The sequence below is a fragment of the Papilio xuthus genome, unplaced genomic scaffold (genome assembly GCF_000836235.2).
Source record: "Papilio xuthus unplaced genomic scaffold, Pxut_1.1 DF826159.1, whole genome shotgun sequence".
Lineage (NCBI taxonomy): Eukaryota > Metazoa > Arthropoda > Insecta > Lepidoptera > Papilionidae > Papilio > Papilio xuthus.
This window is the reverse complement of record NW_013532490.1, coordinates 162,947-184,871: the sequence shown is the minus strand read 5'-3', so window position 1 is coordinate 184,871 and position 21,925 is coordinate 162,947. Positions and strand designations below refer to the sequence as shown.

Below are 21,925 nucleotides of genomic sequence, written 5' to 3'. Positions count from 1 at the left end.
TCACAAAACTACCCCACCCCACCCAGCTGATACCTGCGCCACGTCACAACTCTACTGACCGTTTTATATTTCAAATAATTATACAACTATTTACGATACACCAAATAAGAAAAAAACAAAAAAAAGACAATAACGTATCGTAAGCTTTTTTCTCGACCGTAAGACCCTTTTCAAAATTTAACCGGGTTCAATGAACTCCCGTGAATATTTCCCACTATTGTACATTCTCGATCATTCGTGGACATCAGGGAGTTCTGGATCTCTTTGGGAACAGAGCGTTTGTTAGCTTGAATCGCTTTAAATACATATTTACGATATTTTTCTCAACTTAACAACAAGTTACATTAAAGAATGGGGAATAATCGTCTAATATACCAAATAAGAAAATCATTATTCGAAATAATAATCTGTCAGGAACTGCGTTCCTCATATATTGATTCTTAATAACTTTGCTCAGTAAATAACGCAAAAGAAGTCGTTAATTTTGTTTGAATCCAACAGTTACTGATATTAAAGATTGAAGTATCTTTAAGCAAAACTTAAATTATAATAAATAAGTAATTAACGTCGCTAAATTAAGCTTAAATAGTTACTATTTTACCAAACAATCATATTATATCTAATAAGAAAAAATATGCTTTGGACAATCGTATTTAACGTGAAATTTCAGTGAATACCACGATATTGTCTGTGTCCCTGTACATCGCGTGTTAACAACAAGCCAGAGACGGATCACTTTCTACTAACGGAGTAATCTATAACGCTCAGACCGATCTACTCGCGGACGGTATCTAGAAGCGAGAAAATTATTATACGAAAAAAAACTAATAACATAGAGCTTATATATTAAGTGAAATCAACCTTATAATACCTTATATTAAAGTTGATTATTTATTAACTCTTAAAAATAAAAGACAAAATAGAATAACACGCGCGATAAATAAATATCTGAGGGTGATAACGTCCTATAGTCATACAAAGTTACTAAAGTTGACAGCAAATGTATGTTTACTCAGCTTTTCATACACACATTTTAACTTGAATGCCTTGTTGTGAAATCTTTACAAGAAAAAATATATATACGCACCCGAATCTTGCTCTAAGTGTTATGTTATTGTGCACGCGTTGTATTCCGCCTTTATTATTCTAACGTGTTTGTTAATATCCCATTTCTATAGTCTCACAAACTGTACGGATAACGAGTCTCATGCAATACGCATAAAAATATTAGTAATCTAATCAGAACTTTATATAATACAAAATAAAAAAAAAAACAAAATAACCTATAAATTGACTTAATTTAAATTATCAAAAACTTGCAAGATTAAGATAAAGTCACGTGTTAGTTTTCCGCCATATTGGATCATTCATATTTTTGTACATTTTTCTAGTTAGTTGTGACAAACCAGTGGAGACATTTAAAGCGAGAATATCAGATATATAATAATAACAACATCTATATCGATTCTAACACGTATTTTATATTTAAATCCAATGAATGGAACTTCTTAAATTGATAAGAAAATACGTCAGAATCGAGACTAAGAAGGTTAAAAGTTGGGAGAATCTTTATCGAATACTTGTATTTACATTGTTAGTAATAATTTTAATATTTTATTGTGAAACTGTTATTTATAACAGAGAAATTACACGAAATACATTAAACAATTTCAAGTAAAGATGAAATTTGTACGAAAGAGATGACAATATGTTTTTATGCAATTATTTAGACAGTGTAAACTCACAGCACTAACAATATAAATACAACATCATCTAGATTTATATATCAAGGTATATAAATACAATTTGGAAATACATAATATACTTTAGTAATTATAAAGATCACATCGATAGCCATACAAGCTAGTACAGACAGACAAACTAGATGCGCACGATGAAATATATATATATATGTAAACTTTAATCCTAACTTACAACAGTTAATATTGAGATATTAGTATTGTCTAAAGTACACACATTTCAGTTTATATTAATGTATCTAGCGAAGATTAATGTTAAAGAGATATATGAAAAAATAACTAGCTAAATAAATCTTTATGATCTGTTTATCCGATCCGATATGTGAGGCATAAGTTCTAGGCCACATAACATTGGTACATGCATCCGATGCTGCAAATATTTATAACTACAAATTAAATATACATATAACATTCCTCGTCCTATTCCTCAAGAGAACCTAGCACGAATATTTGCAGGCGCTTTCATAACATCATTAACAATGTATGTCACATTTGTGTTTTGTGTCGTGTGTGAACGTCGGTGTAATTTTTTCGAGTTTTGTCGATGACGATACAACGTTCTCACGAATATTATCTGTCATTTCAATAGTCACTGTTGTCACCTTTTAAGAAAGAAAAATTTGACTCACCGTGGATTTCTGAGACTGAGATCCTTGTTTAAAATATATTGCTATCTCTATTTTGTCAAAAGGTATGACAATATGTTTTATACGGAGATTTTGGTCTCACAAACATACGGTAGATCTAATATTATTCATCGTTTCTTAGCAAGGTCCTTCAAATTATGATATTTCAGTTCTAAAATTACTTGTTAATTTATTGTGAATTGTTCAAACAACTGTAAAATATTCTTATCATTCGTGTAGTTTAATATGTATCGTTATATATATTTGCAACAACATAATATAAGCCGTGATACGCGTGACAGATATATTTTTTCGCTTAAAAACACCTTAAATATAATGCTAAGTTAGACAAAATTCAACTTTCAAATATAGTTGTTACAAATCTTCAACAACAATCAAATAGCTTCATCAAAATACAATATTAAACATGTTTTGTTAACGATAACCACATAAAGTTCTCTATAAAATGTATTTAATGAATTTAAATCCAGAATCGAAAGTACTATAGAAAAAAAAATCTTAGCAAAGCGAATATGTATTAAAAAGTACATATATTTCTTATTTTATTATTCAAAGATATAGAGTAAAAGATAATAAATTGACAGCTTTTATATTTAGACGCGTCTTAAAAGACTAATTGATAAAAAAAAATCAGCAAAATAATAGCGAAAAGTTACAGGACAATTGGCAGTTAGAGGTATACAAGCTTCACTAAATTTTAGATTAGAAATATTTTGACTAATAAATAAAATATAATAAAAGTACCTCATTGTATTTGAGTATAATTAATATTATTTTCTCTCATTTTCACTATATTACGTGTTTTTTTTTGTAAATATGTAATATTGTAATTAATATTTAATTAACTAATATGAAAAAATTATATATTTTCTGTTTTTATGTCGTGAAGAATGTGTAAAAAATATGCGCAAAATATTTGAAAAATTAATTTGACGTAGTAAGCGTTTAATTGAGGTATTAAGGCTTTGCATCTAAGTAATGAATTGTTTTTATATTTATTTGAGAGAAAGAAAATGGTACATTTCTTATCTTTTTAATAGCTATATTCTGAGAGATGTTTTTATAGATTTATTTAGGTAATTTAAAAAGGGCAAAAAACATTTAAAGAAATTATTTGTACCTTTGTACCTATTCGTATCAATTCTACTGAAATTTTATTTTAAGTTCGTTGGATATAATTTGTCATTGTTCTATAACATTTTTTTTATATAAATATAACGCACCTTTTTAATAACTAACAAGTTGTAACAATCGTAATGGCAAATTATATTTATTTTGCCGTTATTTATTGCAAATGCTATTTGATAAAACTCTTTCCCAAGTCAATAATCAATAACGGTTTCGGTTAATTACGTTTCTAAATTTAAACATTGCGGCTATTAGCAAACCTTTCGATGTTAAATTTAGAAACGTACGTCACCTATCACATCTTGGACCCCAGATATAATCTCATTGTCATTAGCAACATTTATAACTAAAGCGTTCAAAAATAGATTCATTTATCTGTTCTAAGTGTTTGGGCAACATAACAACCTTATACTATGGATAAAGAAAATTCCTTTTTAAAGGATAACAAGCTACAACAATTGTTATATTGAGGTATATTATTATTACTAACAGTTTCAATTTGTGCCATTTTGTTCGTTGCGCTCGAATTGCACTTTAATATAATTACCATCGTTTCAGATATTTCAAATCTATTACACAACCTACAATAAAATTTACATTTACATTTCATATCGTCAACATTACGACGAAGACTTTAAAACATATAGAGCGGTATGTGCCAGTACCACTGATCTGTGCAAATAGATAGGCGATTCCTTCGAATTGACGAGGTCTGCTCCACTCCGATTTAAACGTACGTGTTGATGTTAAGTGAAAGTTAATTCCTTCTATATAATTAGTTCAAATCCTCAGCAACGCTACCATCAGCGTCAAAATGGAGAAAATCGAATGGGCACAAAATACGATACCTTAAAGCCAGTCCATTTATAAAGGTCAGTGGTCAGTACACAATGATAGCACGCGGATTCACGGTTTGACTTACTTATATACCCAGTTGAAGCTTAAATATACTAATACGATAGTACTAATATTAAATTAAGATAAAGAGTTAAGACGACACACGGATAGACAAAAACGTCAACACTCGCACACAGACAGACAGAGTCTAAATAGTTTTGAACACATTCATTAACTCATTTACTTGACTTCGAGTTTATTAGAAAGCTTGTGACCGAATAATTAACGAAATATCGAATCTATGGAAGACTGGAGCGAAAAATAATATTATCTTTAAATACGCCAAATCTATTGTCTTTTATATTTATCATTTTAAAAGAATCTATTAGGTTTTATCTATGGATAAAAATCATCAAAAAATATCTACCCAGCGTTAACATACGTAAGTTTTAAGCAAGCGTATTTTTATCGAGACATGAAGATTGTATAAGGGATGTACGAGGTGTGTGTGTGGGGATCTCAGTAGATGAATGCGGGGTGCAGCTGGGGGTGCGGGGGGCGCGGCTGCTTGTCCAGTGGGGCGCAGCAGGCGGGCTCGCAGCACGCCGCCCCGAACGCCGCCGGCACAAGCGCGTACTGCGCTGGCGGACCGTATATGGCTGGCGTCGCTGGAATTGTACACCAAAACTTGAAGACTTTGACAAAATATTTTAACTGCTGCACAGGAGTCAGTCATGAAGTAATTTCGCGTTTCGTCTGATGAGTGTGCGTGATGGAAAACTTATTGTAGTTCTTCCTATTATCTTTTTTTTCAAGCCTAAGAATTAGTGTAAACCTCCTATGGAAACATTACTTAAATGAGTGTAGGTTGTGTATACATACTGTCAAATGGCAGTGGATAGATGGCGTAGGGGTGCGGCGGCAGGTCGCAGGGCGCGCAGGCAGGCAGCGGCGCGAGCGGCGGCGCGCACACCAGCTGATAGCACAACGGTCCGGGCAACGTCGCCTGCGCTGCCTCCGCGCTCGCCATCGGCACCTGGCTCATCTGCACACACGACATTACCTATAGGACACATACAAAATTTATATCAGGCCACTAAAACCTCTTTCGTCGAATCGCATTGGTTTCACCTGGTGACTACAAGCAAATTTGTGTCTTGACAGATTACTAACCTGCTTCCTGACAGCCTGAGCCACGCGCAAACGACCCAACGGAGAGAACATCACACCTCCACTCTGAAATTAAAGAAATATTATATTTAATGTAATATGAATAGACTTAACTTTATTGAGAATACTTTCAATCTATTAATGGATGATGACGAGGTCATTAATGTGGATGACGCTACGGTACAATATGCAAAGTGGACCTCGCACTATTCACGATAGGATGAATGGGGTCAAGCTTTGCCTCATTCCCCGCACCCCCCGACCCTAGCCCCGGGGTAAGAGACCTCAAGTGTTTCAACTTAAGCCATATTTAATATTATTCCACCTCACGTTTCTTATAAAGTATCCATACGAGATGTTACATTATTGTACGAATAACAAGGGTCATATTTTATCTCATTATAAAATTTATACGTAAAAGATTTGGTGTAAAATATATCAAAAGCATTCCAACTAAATACACGTCATAAAGATGTCCACATAAACAGAAGCTAAATTCAAATATTGTGAGAAAAATAAGAAGAATAATGTTGGGAATATTAAAAAAGTAATTGATTTGTATCGGAGAAAATGTTCAGATAAAATTGCGTCGCGACAAAGAACCCCTTTACTTTCAATATTCGACAGAAAATCTTTCAAAGAGAAATTATAATGAATAAAATTTTTACAGACGTTGCTAAGGGAGAACAAACTTTATTATTTTAGAGTAATTAACAATTAAGTATTTGGGCTTAGATAGTGAAGGTTTAAGGGTAGTTAATAGATAATAACATAATCTTAAGAGATCTGAAAGTATATCACGAAACATACCGCAACCCACGACTTGTTACCATTAAGAAACAAGTAAGACACGCCTAAATCAAGTGGCATTTGTTTGCTGATGATTATGATTAATGTTTGTAGGATTTTTTCCGAATGCCTGGTCTACATTTGATTTATTTGAATATCTATGGTAGATCTGTATCGACAGAAACCGGCGCCGTCTCTGGCTCGCTGACTCATCATATCCTAACATTACAAATGCAAGGAAAATAAACTTTTTTTTTTATATCATAAGGTGGCAAACGAGCGAGCGGTCACCTGAAATCGCTGAAATAGCGAAGCGACCGTTGCCCACAGACATACGCAATTGCATATGCGTTGCCTACCTTTAATCGACGGAGGAGAGGATGCACAGAAAGAAATTATTTTCCCTTTCCATGCATCCTCTCATCCGGAAAGTCCACTTCCACTTCCCATCCTTTCCTTAAAAGAAAAAGGATGGGAAGGGAAAGAGGACTAATTTTGGCCTTCGGGACGCACACTCATCAGACGAAACGCGGAATTGCTTCCACTTCACGCCTGTCTTCTGTGTGGTCGTGGTATTTCACCGGGCGAGACGGGCCGATTCAAAGCGTTAAAGCGGGCTCTACCACTGTTAAAATATCTTAACCTTAATATATCTTACAGTCTCCTTAGTTTTGACAGAATATTCTCCTTAGAAAGGACTGTTACGAAACGTGGTTTGTTTCCATTGCAGAAACACATGTGTAGATACGCTATTGTCCCTTCAATTGTCTTTGAAAAGTCAGATACTTTTTTATCTAAGAAATAGCTGTTGCTCAGAGTAGCCTATGCGTTCTATGTTAAATTTCAGCAAGTTCTGTCCAGTCGTTTCAGGAGATACCTTCTAACAAACGTCCTTTTCTCCATCCAAAACATTTTCATTTATAATATTAGTAATAAGTGATGAGGAAGATTTCAAAGCTAAAACCTTTTCTATAAGAGTTACTCATAAAACCTCCTTCCTTAATCTTACATAGTAACTATCGATTTATTGGATTCACAACCAACTGGTAAGATAACATTATCATGACTGAATTACAGTATATTTGTTTTTAAATACTAATATTGTTTACTTACTATTTGAGATTATATAAGTTTATGAAGCTATCACTTACATATAGTACATAAATTATACAAACGTTTGAGGTATTTCATAAACATAACATGAAGATAATGTAAAAACCGCAGCACCGAATATCTCTCATCCCTAAATTTTGTGTGGAAATATCGATCATTCCAAACAAGGACAAGTCGCTTCTAATATATTGATAAACCTCAAAGTATGAGTTTGTAATATATTTATTGAATTATAAAATATGAAGATAAATTTACTTAAATATCGAATTTAGTATAAAAAAAATATTTTAATTTTGTACAAAGATTTAATAAGTTGTTTTAAGTCGGACGTCGAAAATATTTTTATATACTAATTAAAAACATTTAAACATAAATATTAAAGAAGATAATATAAATACTCATTAAGAAGAACCTTCAACGAGTTTCCCGGAGCCTCCCTTGACCTGGTTACCGCTCGCAACAAATAGGCCGTCGTCAAGGACCTAATGCGCGTCTCAAAATCCATACCTTGTATTTCAAAATGTATAAAATCAGAGCACATTATATAAAACCATTATGAATAATCTCGAAATATAGGTGTATATAAAACTAATTATTTTATATATTTGAAAAAACTATTACTTTAAAGCTTAGAAAAGCAAGAGAAATAATGTCGTATGAACGCAAAGATTTATAGTCTGTGAGTGCACAGTCAGCAAACTGTGCGACTGACGGCAAAAGAAATTTCATTCCATTTCACGGTACGGTTAAGAAACGTAAGGCTTTCATATCTACATATTATATAGTATTATTTACCGTAATAGAAATAATTTTTAAAATCTCTGTATAAAAAATATCGTCATCCCTGTCATTATCTTTGACAGAACAGAGATAACAATATGTTTTAAACGGAAACTTAAGTCTCAGAAACCCACGGTCAATGTTACTTCATGTATATTCGGTACTAGGAACTCATCAATGCTTATGTTATTTACTTTAATATTGTTTTAAATTAACTTTAAAATAGATTACATTATTTAATTTAACGGATACAATGTTAGGCAGAATCTGAAATTATATTTATTCTACAAACACAATACAATCTCTTAATACGGTTAGAGATCGGTCCGGTCCCAAAATACCATCTGTCCGGAAACGACGGTGTCCGGACGAAACAGGTAAATATGTAACATTACTTTTAATTGTATTTAATAAAAACAAAGTGTATTATTCTTATTTGTATTGTTTGAAAATAAACTAATCTTAACATAATTGATTTTAACCACGCATAAGAGAAATTATTATATAAAATGTTGACGCGACTCCCTCCCCGCGAAATTAAAAAAAACATTCATCCATCCAAGTAAACTTTCGCACGTTTAATATTAGTGTGATTTTAATAAACATAAACATATTGATATTTAAAGAATGTAGATAAAAGATGTATAAGCAACAGCTAATTTTATATAGAAACAATTCAACACAACTAAGTAAAAGCTTTGATTAAAATCTACAGGTCGTTTCGCTTTAAGCATCGCTCTAATGCTCCCGTTAGATGAAAAGGCTTTATATGGAAGCTTAAAGTTCTTTTATTTTAGTTGCCCCAATAAAATGCAGCTAATCTTCCTGGCTGCTGCGATACTGGCAAGTCGTAAAGTAACCGGTTTTAACAGGAATTTACTGGTCTACCCTAAAAGCTATTAATCATATATATAAAATTCTCGTGACACAATGTTAGTTACTATACTCCTTCAAAACTGCTTAACAGATTCTTAATTATATATGCATATTCAGTAGGTCTGAGAATCGGCTACTATGTACTTTTTAATTCCGCTCGAATGGAGCCGCGGACAACAGCTAGTTTCTAACATTTAACATTTTAATATTATTGTTACAGTTTAATTACATCTTAAACCTTTTTAAGTTAAACAAAGAAATATCGTGATCCGGAGATGTTAAGTTACTACTAAGGTACTGTAACCAAAATACCTATTACATAGATATGTTTCGTCCATTAAGACTTACATTTGACCTGTCCTAAGCTAAAACATTTCTAAATTCTAACGTAATTTACAGAACGGAAATAATCCAAAAGTTTTATTTAGCGTAAAACAAAGCGCCCTCTGCCGGCAGACATTAATGATTCAACACTTTATTTCCTCTATCACGACATATGCTTTAAAAAGATTCACATTTTTCACATTATTTAGAACTGCCATTTTATAATGCTATGTCATGTATCATTTCATTTTAAATCATTTTAATGCAAATTACAACAAAATGAATTTCAACTCCGAATTTTTAACTGCGTAGATGAAATTATTATGTTGAAATAAAATTTGGTCCCACTAAAAACAATTTTTTTTGTCTCTATACGTAGGTCTGCAACTTCTCCAGACAGTCCCCGAAACGTCTAGGCCGACTGTGAAGGGACTTTGACATAAAGGAAACTAATGTATGCAGGAATATCATGGGATCCTTTATTCAATGCCGAAGTCAGAGGCACCCAGTTGAAAGTAAAGTCAGTAAGCCCCCACTCAATAAAATGATTTAGCCTTTTTTTGTGAAAAGTTAATAATGAAAAAGATAATCTAAATAAGGACGTATGTGTTCCACTTTATGTAAATAAATGAACCAATAAATAGCTTCATATTGTTAGCTAAAGCGGAATGTTTCTACGTTTATTTAGCTAAATGTATCACATAGATAGCAATCTTGTTCAATTTTCCCCGACACTTGCAGCATCCGGAACATAAAGATAAGCTTCTATCTGTACAGATACTGATTGCATTTAATTTTGTATGATGCAATCTTAAATCTTTTACGATTTAAGTTTCGATTTATAAATAATACACTAATTAATTACAGCATAATACTGGCAGTATGGAAAATAAAAGACGCTATAAAGCGTTTTATGAAAAATGAAATTATTCATCAGTGATTTTGTAATTAGTTTTAGTAAAGAAATACGTAGAAGCATTAAGTTAATATAACAATACTTCCTTTCTTTGGTTAAATTAATTTAACAATAAGGTACATTAATATAAACACTAGACTTGACTAAAAAAAATCTCAGTTAACATCATTAGATTAGACACAAGAAGGCTTTAAAGTTGAGTGAAAGCTCAAGTAAAAGAAATAAAGCTCCGTTGGACTTCGCGAGCGGAGGCTTCTGTGCAACTTTTATGAAAGCACCACTCGAGCTATTTACAGCCTTTACCTTTGACTCAAGAAATTCGTTTTGGCCATTTTCAGTTACACGGTCGACTGAAAGTTTTTCATGTCACATTTTAGTGTTTATTTCTTATATATATAGCTTTATAGATATCTTTTATATACATACACAAAGATAAGAAAACAAAAGACGATTTAAATTACTACTACTTAGTACTTTGGTGGGTTTAACTGTGGCGACACTTATGATGACATACTTAACATAATTTTATCAACCAGAATATGATACATGATAATATATGTCAAAACAAGTTTCACAGCAATCGAAACGGACATTAAGAAACAGCTGAATAAATCAGTGCAAAAAACAAAAAAGAATCAAAATTATGTCAAATAAATGTTTAAACAGAAAGATGTAAAATTGTGTTACAATCATAGTTGTAATAATTAAAATGTGATAGGTTAGAATTTAACTTTTATAGAAATGACAACATATAGTTGTAGACTAGAAGCCTTTATGTATTCACATATGTATTCGATACATACGCATTACGTTTAAACAGGAAGATTTATGTGTTTCGTCTCTCATGAGCAGAGCAGTCATATATCTTATATATCTGACACAGCGATGTATTTGGAGCGTAACCGCATCGTTAAGTTGACAGAAAAATATTAATCAACGGTTTGTCTATACATTTCTATGCACAGTGGAAAATTATTTTCTCAGTAGCTGTCACGCGTCACTCCATTCGCGCCGAATTAAAAAAATAATAATTATTTGTTCTACATCTATGCCACATTTCAGCGAGATCTATGCAGCCGCTCTGGAGATATCTAAACATTCACCTTTTTAATATTAGTAAGATTGTTAGTAGGATGGTAAATCTAAAGTTCTGAATCGATTCTGATATAGTTTTACCAAAAAAAGTTTAAGCACATAATTGTTAAAATAATCAACTTGTTTAAAATTTTGACCTTAAGAAATGACCGAACAAGAATGCAAATAACATTCTTTTATTCGTAGATTATTCGTAGCATTGAGTTTACAGCTAGCTACAAAATACGGCGTCTGGGAGTTTGTACGTTACTTATAGGGAATTAAAAATATAGGAACGTAATTTAAAAAAATAATTAATCCGAAATATATGAAAGCGTTTCATTACTACATAAGTCTATGTGCTAATTACAGTGCATTTTATTTAATAAATATACAGAATAAATATACACACAACTCGAATATAAAAGTATACAAAAGTTCGTAGCACGAAAAATACAATCTGCTACGAATATCGTAGTACCTCTCCACTAGCAGTTCGCCAGCTAGAGTATTGTAAATGTATTCTATAAATATTGTGGGGGTGAAATAATAAAAATTCATTTGGTTCGGAATATCCCGGGGGCGGAACAGAGGTCGAATGTAGATTGTGTTCCGATACGCAGCTGCAAATGAAATACATTTATCAAACGTCGCGTGACTGCGGGAATAAAATACAGCACTTGAATATATTGCTGTTTGCTTTGTAAGGCTTTTTTTTTCAGGTTTTATGAATAATAGTTACATGGAGAAAAATATTGTAGATTTTCTAAAAGGCATGTTGTGTAACTAGTCTTTGTTATTTTAGTTTTAAAATTAATAATTGTATTGTTTGTTTCAAGCCTTCTGTTCTGTTTCTTGTTTATGGCTCTCCCTCATCGGATCGGGCCAATGTCAAGTGTTTATGGTTCTGTTTAAACTTGTTAGAGACTGGCAACAATACTCTGCTTGTAGATTTCAAGCCTTAATTTAATTTAAAAAAATTCTTGATCGCTGTTGTAGCAAAATTATTTAGAATATACAAACGTTGTATATCCTTTTTTCAACCCCAATAACATTGGGACCACAAGCTCACGAAGGAAACTTATTGATCTTCTTAACCATATTTCGCATCAAACTCGAACAAATTAGACTGTACTTAGGGTACAGTACTATAGTCAGTGTAAGCCTTATTCTGTTGTCAAATCACAAATAGTAATAATTGCATCAAATATAACAAGAAATGTGATATCCCATTTAAATATCCTAAAAAAATCTCTGTCGTGTTTTACAAATTAATCATACAAATATTCAGCATACATTTTTCAGGCTTTTGTTATAGTTTCCATTGTTTATTGAACATCAATTTGTATGCGAATTCAAAGCGTAGAATAACTGTGCGGCCGTTAAACTGGCTGCTTTGTTCTCAGCTCCGACAAACACATCGCTAATGAGAGCTTCCAATAGCCTTTGTGTGCGAGGATTTATTAAGTTGGTTAATAAAGCGTTAAGCTTCAACAGTGTTGAATATCATAAAATTATACAGAAGTTTTACAATGTGATGCGTATACATATATGACATACTCGGGTTAAAATAAACAATAAAAAAAACAACGCAGCTCTGTCTATCTTTTTATATATTCGCACGTAGTCAAAGAGTTCTATCGCTGGAAAAGATATGTCAATTTTAAACTGTGGTGGATGACTAGTATATACTAAAAAAGAAAAAAAATACTTGAATGTGGTGTCTCTTAAAAGCCGGTTACTAATATGACGAATGAAAAATAGGTATTTGAATGTGGGAACAAAGTGAATGGCTGGGTACACATAAACGGGGCCACTTGTTGTCTGGAGAGTCGTGCAAGCGGCCGTCAGAGGGCGCCCTCTGCACGAGGGCGGCAACACTGAAAGCGTTTCTCGATAAAGAACCTTTTGTTTTCGCGCCTTTTATCTTTCACGATTCGCGCGCGATGGTTTCGATTTCTTTTCATTTTTTTCGCTTCTTTCTATTTCGTTTTTTTTTCCTTTATCGAAAAAATGGGTCGAGTTTTTTTAAACTTCGTAATGTTTTCATAACAATGATATTCGGCGTTGAAATTTGATTCTTTAATGGTGGCTTGCAATTCAATTTATCTTTGCGGGAATTATCTTTCCTTTCATTATCTGCAGACGAAATAATTGTCATCATTTTTTTATTATCTGAATTTGCAAGGTCTCAATTATTTCGTTCTAACTCAATCATCATATACTTAAATAATTGGAAAAGCAGTACATCACAACAACACAAATACGTTATTAATGAATAAGAAATTATTTACGCATACACACACAAGTCCATTTTTTTATTTTAATCAATAAAAATCACGCCAGTGTTACCATTTTCACAAAGTACCCACAAAGTAAAATATCCCTAAAAGTAATAACTCAGATGCGACATCAAATTGAGTACAATATTTCTTATCGCAATTTTTATTACGAACCAAAGTACCCTCATCCGTTATATTAAAGAAGGGAGATATTATAACATTTTTATTGATTATTTTACATCCCTCGCAGCCGCCATTAAGGGGCTGGGGGATTAAGAAAGTGAAAAATAAAATAACCTACCCTGACTTTCATTTAAAAAAATTGACTGATCCGAGCTTTAATATATGAAATAGCGCCATCTATTGGCATGTTTTAAAGTTTTTAAATTTTTAATTTAAACCAATTATTTTTTTATATCATAAAAGTCATACAAGCAAAACTGCCACATGAATTCATTGAAATAGCGAAACGACCGCAGCCCATAGGCATTCGCAATTGTAGATTGTTTCCTACCCTTAATCGACGAAATATGGCATAAAAAGAGAATATTTTCCCTACATTAGCGTCTCCTCCTTCGTCAAATCCAGGAAAAGAAGACCAATATTACACCTTCAGCACGCACACTCGTCAGACGAAGCGGAATTGTTTCCATAATTTTTTTACAAATCTAGCGATTTTTCTATTAATTTCTTACGATCAATCCTCGGGATTTCTTTGATGAGTTCTCATAACTTTAATCGCCTTCGCTTGTCAAAATAAATTGAATGAAGTAAGCCATAAAATACAGTACAATTTTTTCAACAGAATCTCTTGTTGAATCTCTTGTTCGAGTGCGCGCCCAGTGACGTAAGCGGCTTACACTGACGTCACTGTTTAGTTCAGATTTTTTCCAATTAGAAATACTAAAGTTCAAATCTTACTAATATTATAAATGCAAATGTTTGGATGAATGTATTAAGGTGTCTCCAGAATGGTGAAGTGAATATCTTTGAAATTTGGCGTAAACGTAGAACAAAGTTTGGAAGTGGACATAGGTTACTATTAATAATTAAGTTTTATTCTTTATTCCGCGCAGACAGAGCCGTGTGCGACTGGCAGTACTTTCATAAACATTCACTATTAAATTAGATAGAATCGATTATGTTGTACAATGTTGTACAAAACAACAGTCTGTAAACAAAGGAAAAAGTGGTGCAAATTTACATAGCAATAAAAATAACATGTAAAATGTGCACGAAATCGTAATTAGTAAATTGTAAGTGCAACACTCCAACTTGTTACTAGATGGAAATAATAACAGCAATACATTAACCACTAGTGTAGGTTTCAAACGAAACGGTTTGAATATTCTCAACAGTTGTTAAAAGCTTGTACAGTACTCCACATAAGTTTTAACTAGACCCGCCTACGTCACAGTTAGGCAGTGGGCGCGGCCTTAAAGTTCAAAGGTAACCTTTTCTATTAATTAAACGTTTAAAATCTCGAAAAACCTTTTGCGAAATTGCTCGAAATAAAATTCTACAATTCCATCGTAGAATTTTTATTTAAGAAAAAGGCTACGAAGCAATTTTTATTATGGAAAATTACAGTATTTATTAAAATGCTTAAAAAATTACTTGAAATTCCTAAAAATAAAGGTAATTATGCATCGTTTTTATACGTCTCGAATTAACCAGGGAAGAACAAAGAACTCGCAAAAGAAAATTCGAGTAATACTACTGTTTCGTTCCCTTTATTTATACATGGTTACTAAATAAAATATACACGAAAACGCAAAGTTAGTTATCTAAGGATAGTTATGTGCGCCTACTTCAACTTCTTCGTGATAACACGGACAAGTTTTATCGTTTACGTCTCGACAATAACTTCTTTGTGAGATGCTTCGAGTCACTAAAATGCCTTTTATTTACACTACAACTATTATTATGATAAATTTCTGTTCGTGTTAAATGTCTTATCTAAAATGTTTCCCAAAAAACACTTGCAACATTGTTACTTTCGCTTTCAAATGACCTTACTCTCTTATATCTATTTAGCGATAATGTCCTCTTTTAAAGAGCAAGTTTTTGTCATATGCTTAATATAGAAATACTCATAAAATCACTAATATTGAGGAGAAATTTATGCCTTCAACTATTATATAATAATATATAATCAAACCAGGAAGAAGCTTACAACTTTATTTTTTTCATTTGTTTCCTATTTCAACAAGAGCGTCGGTGGCTCAGGGGTTTAAGCACTTGACTTGCAATCTGCAGGTCCTGGGTTCGAATCCCGCCATGTACGTTCTTACGGTGAAGGAAAACATCGTGATGCAACCTGCACATATCTGAAAAGAAAGATATGTGTGAAGTCAACCAACCCGCACTGGGCCAGCGTGGTTAACTATGGCCTAGTCACCCGTAATATAGGGTAGGCTCCGAGCCCCTCAGTGGGGACGTATAGTGAGCTGATGATATATGTTTCCTATTTGTTTGTTTTTATTCTTTCCTAACCAGAGTTATTTTTAAAATATGTTAAGTTGTGCTTTAGTCAAGTGTAGCCGTTTATGGTATTTCCACAGCTAACAAAACTGTGGAGCCATCTGCCTTGTTCGTACTTTAATTAAATTTCAGTATTCCGAATTAATTGTTCGGCGAAGCGGCCGCTCGTGTTAATTGGCGGTCGTTAAAACTTCACACAGTGCGGTGACTTTGCACAAACCATACATTTTTACTTTCATTTTTTTCATAGAAGGTAATATTTAATTTTTTGTTACGTATTTTTGTATTAATATAGCTTTCATTGAAACATTTATTAAAGAGATTAACATCAATTAAGCGAGGGAGGTTTATCAGGACCGAGCCAAATGTAGGTCCATGGTCTCTGCCTTCCCCTTTGGATTACGGGCGTGAGTTGTGTAGTTGTATCATTGGGTAATATTATAGAATGACTAATTATCGTTCTTACTCTAGTAAACTAAGCTATTTTGAAATAATTGTTGCTTAAGCTGTTCATTCTCGGAATGTGAACAGTCTGACTTTTGGAAATATAAAAGGACTTACTCGTAAAATTGTTACAGAACCACGCATCGTTAATATTTTGTAGATAATGAATAAGCTATATCAAAATCTGGTCTAATTACTTAACACAAATAAAGTTTAGTACTACTCTATTTTACCTCCATTCCTGCCAATCAACGTAATGGCTGACGCCCCAGGGGAGCGAGTAACGCGTCACATCAGTTTTGTTGTAATTACCTCAAATACAACGTTATTTTATAGTTAATTATAAATATTTTATAAATTTAATTCTACGGAGGTTTTATTTAATTAATTCGAGTCTATTATTTCAATTAGTGAGAAAGAAGGAAGAATAACTATGTTTTATTTGCTGTTACCTAACGCGAATGTCTTTGCAACTGATCTTTTTCTTTCCCTTCGCTAATGGAAGTTTTTTTTAATACTTTTTGAACTGTAAGTTTACTATTTCGGTTCAGTTATTTTAGTTCAGTGACTATGCCAAAATAAATAACGGCTCGAATATCTCGCGGTCGTTCTTATGTTTCGTTAAAATGTCATTGGACGTTCACAATGCAACGAATTTGAAAACTTGTCACAGGAAAATACGTGTTCAATTATAACTCTTATTTTGTTTGCTCTGTGGTATTCGTAGTGGGAAGCAAATTTATTTCTCTGGCTGCACTATAGCACTAAGATAAGTAGTAATAAAATAAAAACTTTTGTGAATAAAACTGAACCCAAAAGATTATATCATTTGCTGAATTGTTTAAAAACTTCTTTCTAATCTCTTTTCCTGAAAAATACTTTTTAAACTATTTAGTATTCATGTAAGTAATAAAATAATGCGAACAATTATCTGAATATCGTTCAAAATAAATCAGTTATATCCCAGCAATCGCGGCAGATAAACTAAAGTTCCAGAATGTTCACAATGTTGTACGATGTATATTAACAGAAGATATTCAACCACTTGCTTCTATTTTACGTCTATAATTAAATTAAACCAATAATTAAAACTCCTATTACGTGGAAAAAAGAAATGTAAAAAAAAAAACTTATCTCAATCCAACACTGAGTGAAGAACTTAAGAGCTTTTCGTTTAATCAGAACAAAATTTTGCCCTTTTTATTATACCTAAAATACACTTTCCAACATCAAATATGAAGTAGTCTAAACGAGGGGCCGCTAAACAACTAAAAAAAAGTCCCAACAGATTGCGCCACTGTGTGAGGTCAATGCACAAGAATCGTATAATTTTCTTGACTTCAGCTGCACCAAGTTTTAAGACTCAGCTTTTTAGAACTATCTAAGGAAAGATATAAAAGGCAATCATGTTCCATTTTAAAAATTCTTTTCAACGAAAATGTAATTCGAATTTTCATGTTATTTTGTTTGCGATTTTTAACCTGTCTGACTAAAGAATGAATGGGTATCTTCAAACGGTAAAACCAAAAAAAGACAAGGGTAAATTTTATTGCAGGAACCTCAGTACAACCGAAAGTGTAGTAAAGCATATATTGTTATCTCTTTATTTTTCATATAAAGTGATAGGTACAACAAAAATATAATGAAATTTGTACAGGATTTAACAGTGGAAACCTACGGTGAAACGTAAATAGAATACAAATTTAATTATTATACTTTCCCAATTAAAAGGCAGTGTAATGAGAGAAAGAAGGTTTCTTGTTTCCTTCATATTTGCCTACATTTTTGTTGCTATGCTTAAATTCGGTAGGTACAAATCCTGTGCCAAAATGCCTCCCTCCTTGTTAACCGAGACTCGATCATTCTTTTATTCGTTTGTGAACATTAGACGAACATAAAACCTAGTTTATTGTCAGACGTCTAGTCTTTACTGCCGCGACTTCTTACCAACAAAATTTTAGGCAACATTTATTTCCATCTTATATTCTCTTGACTTATATATATGGTTAGATTATGTAGAAATCAAAGTTACGAGTATGTTACATTTATCACTAAGAACATAAAATCGAAACAATTTCTAGCAGAATATAGACAAATAGGAAAAGTTAATAAATAAAAAAACTATTTCAATTAAAAATATAACTTGTCAGTTACTAAGTTAATACTTGGTTCGACAATTTAAGCGAATTTAGACATAACGATAACACATTCCACGCTACTATATTTTTTTGGAATAAAAGTGTACTAGCCAAGGGGTCGGTGTCACTGAAAGTGTTAAAAAATATTCTGGCGGAATCGGAGGAGTCGCTGATTAATTCAGAGTGTCCTTTAAATCCTGACTAATATAATACTAAGGGTACTCTTATAAATGAGGTTAACCAGTCTACGGAACAGAAACTACATATGTACGTCTAGACAATGGCCGGTTGCTGTCTAGACCATGTTTGACCTTGTGGCTTATGGTTTTTTAAGTAATGGTATGTAAGATATTTATCTACAAGGTATTGTATGTATTTACATTATATAATCTGTCTAAGTTAAAACGTTGGTATAGTTTTTCTATCGTAAATACGTCGCGACTACCCAGAGACTTAAATTATAAATGTGACCAACATTTTAGGAGAAGATTTTGGCATACAAAACGTAAAGAATTCGTGCGAATTTTTGTGATTTCTTAATTTATCGAAAAGAATTGAAGCAATACTAATTATGGATATCCACTGAAGAAACATATAAATATATTTAGAAAAAAGAGTGATACCGATATGTTTTTGTACGTGTGTTTCAGCTGCGAAAATCTGTGGTAATCATAGCTGGTCTTCGGAAAGTCTTTTGGTAAGTTACTCTGTGGTAAACCATAACGACGGAAACTTGAGAGTTCGTTTATGATTGTGTGTAGCCGAACAACACCATTATTAAGGCAATCAACGGTCGTACAGCGCCTACCGTAAACTAGTTTGTGAGTTACGGACAAGAGACTTGGCACTAGGCCACACTAAACGTTAAGGATGTCTCGTTTGAACAATTATACTAATAAATAGCGAGTTTAAGAAACTCTTAGTAGTATGAGAAATGAAGAGCCACATCAAGAAGAGTGTGACGAATGAAATTACGAATGGTAGATAGAATTTAAACATGAAGGGGAATAAAAGATGGTGTACTTTTTTACACAAGTCAGAGGAATTAATAACACAATGTATTTTTTTCATTTTACAATTAGTCATTTATCGATCCCGAAAAGGTTATAAAAATTCCGAACGGAGACAGCCACAAATATGATGTTGTCCAGGATTAGAATCCAGTAATCCAGTTAGCAGTGTGTTACCACACACAATAGCTCTGTCCAGGTTTATGACACGCTCCTATTGTTCCGTAATTTTAAAAAAATTAAAAAGGAAATAACAAAAAGTCTTTTTTTATAATTATGCATGCATGAAGATGTTTTCCATTGTAATTGAAAGACGGTAAGATGTAGCAAGTAACAATTCATGAATTATACAAATTATTTAATGTCGCCATCAAAGTACGACCATTTTGATTCGCAGCATCCTCGCTTTGCTTACACTCAAATCTTATCACTGTCTGATAACTAGTGATTAGATATTAAAAATCTGGTCTCTTATAACAAGTTCAATGCCGCGTTTTGAATGTTTACCACCGCCATTATGAATTTAAAATGAAAGCCATAACTAATTCTAAATTCAAAATTAAACAATGACATAAACGAAATAATTAAAGTAGCAGGAATTTCTTTATAAGTTTAAAAAAGTACGATTTAATAAAGCTTGGTTGACAGTAATTATAAAATTGATTAGACAAAGGTAAAAAGGTATTTTTCATTGTACTAACCTGCTTAACAATAAGTCTCGCGACCCTGGGGCTTGCGAATGTAACAAAGCCGTAACATTTGGAGACGCCAGCTCGGTCGTAGATTACCCTTGCCGCCGTTACAGTTGCGAAGCCGGAGAAAAACTTCCAAAGATCCTCATCAGTCGTCGTCAGAGAAAATCCCCCCACAAAGATCCTATTGTGTATGACAGTGCCGAATTTAGGAGCGTCGGAAGGCGGCAGGGTGTCGTCTGTATCCTCCTCGGGAGAGTTCAACAGAGCCTTCAGCTTCTCGTGGGGATCCGTACTTTTTCTATTGTTCGTAGAATTCTCTTCTACCATGTGTGCACAACTCGCTGATTCGCTACGTATGTACCTTTTAGCACTGCCTTCCATTTTACAGTCTTCTTTTAAAACATGTTCCCTTGTTTACTAAACTAAAAATTCTAGCGATAACTAAACGAGCACTAATGTTCAGACGAAAAACAACTCGGACTGGCTTTACGCGGCGTAGTATCGATTTGGCCGGTACTATGGCGTTATATAGATGTATTTTATGTCTTGCGCCGTAACCGTGTTCGCGCGCTGACAGATTCTCGACTCGCTAAGACAACAATGCGATTTGATGCGAGAGATAAGGGTGTGTGGATTGGGATTTTAAAGATACGCACTAAAAATAGTGTTTGAGCTATTGTCGCCCGCTATTTTTACTGGTCGAGGTAACTAGGTCATTGGATTATACGTGTGCATTTTCCAAGTGGTTCTTATCTCAGTTATTTAGTTGTGGTTACGCGCGCAAAGATGGCGCTAGTTGTAAGGTCTTGAAAGCTTTTGGTACAACTTTTTTTTAGATCTACCTTATTATTTTCCAAAATAATTGGTAGATTTATTGTGAACAAGTATTATGCACTAAATTGACAATAACAATGCGTTCGTATAGGCTTTTAGCAAATCTTGAAATTCTTCTATATGTATTGAAATTATGTTTTTATTAAATGATAAATATTTATGTTACATATAATAAAACCAAAAGTTAAGTTTATTTCAAGATTATATAAATATTTTTTAAAATACTGTATGAAGTAATGTGCGCATTTAGTTAAACTTTAGTCTTTATAAACATGGAAGTTCCGACTCCAAATTTTATTATTTATTTTCAGAAAGGTAAGCAAGAAGAAATTTGGTAAAAATTTATTAACAGTTGTGTGATGACTTCATTATTGAAATCACAAACCATAAGTCCCTTGATAAGTGATTACTTTGACAAAAATAATTACACGGTGGTAGAAATTGGTTTTAGCAATTTATAATGGGCTGGCAACTTTACTTTAAGTCAATTTGAAATGTCAAACGTGACAAAACCAGTAAACGTCAAATTCTGCAAGTGTGTAATGTAAAGTTTGTAAAGATTTGCAAATGTGTGCCAGTGTATGATTATCGCACTTGTTCGCTGAGTGAACTTTATTTTTATTT

The 21,925-nt window shown here is 32.8% G+C and overlaps 1 protein-coding gene across 2 annotated transcripts; it reads right to left on the bottom strand.

Moving 5' to 3' along the window:
• Positions 1 to 3,460: 3,460 nt before the first annotated feature.
• On the bottom strand, positions 3,461 to 21,232 carry Boule (boule protein). 2 transcript variants are annotated; one of them, XM_013319226.1, is made up of 4 exons: positions 20,474 to 21,232; positions 5,546 to 5,608; positions 5,255 to 5,435; positions 3,461 to 5,040 (listed from the first exon to the last, which is right to left on the bottom strand). In XM_013319226.1, the coding sequence occupies exons 1-4, from the start codon at positions 20,846 to 20,848 to the stop codon at positions 4,892 to 4,894; spliced, it is 768 nt and encodes a 255-aa protein (XP_013174680.1). In that variant the 5' UTR covers positions 20,849 to 21,232; the 3' UTR covers positions 3,461 to 4,891. The 2 variants fall into 2 exon arrangements, with proteins under 2 accessions (XP_013174680.1, XP_013174681.1); XM_013319227.1 differs by having other exon boundaries at positions 5,255 to 5,417.
• Positions 21,233 to 21,925: the final 693 nt, after the last annotated feature.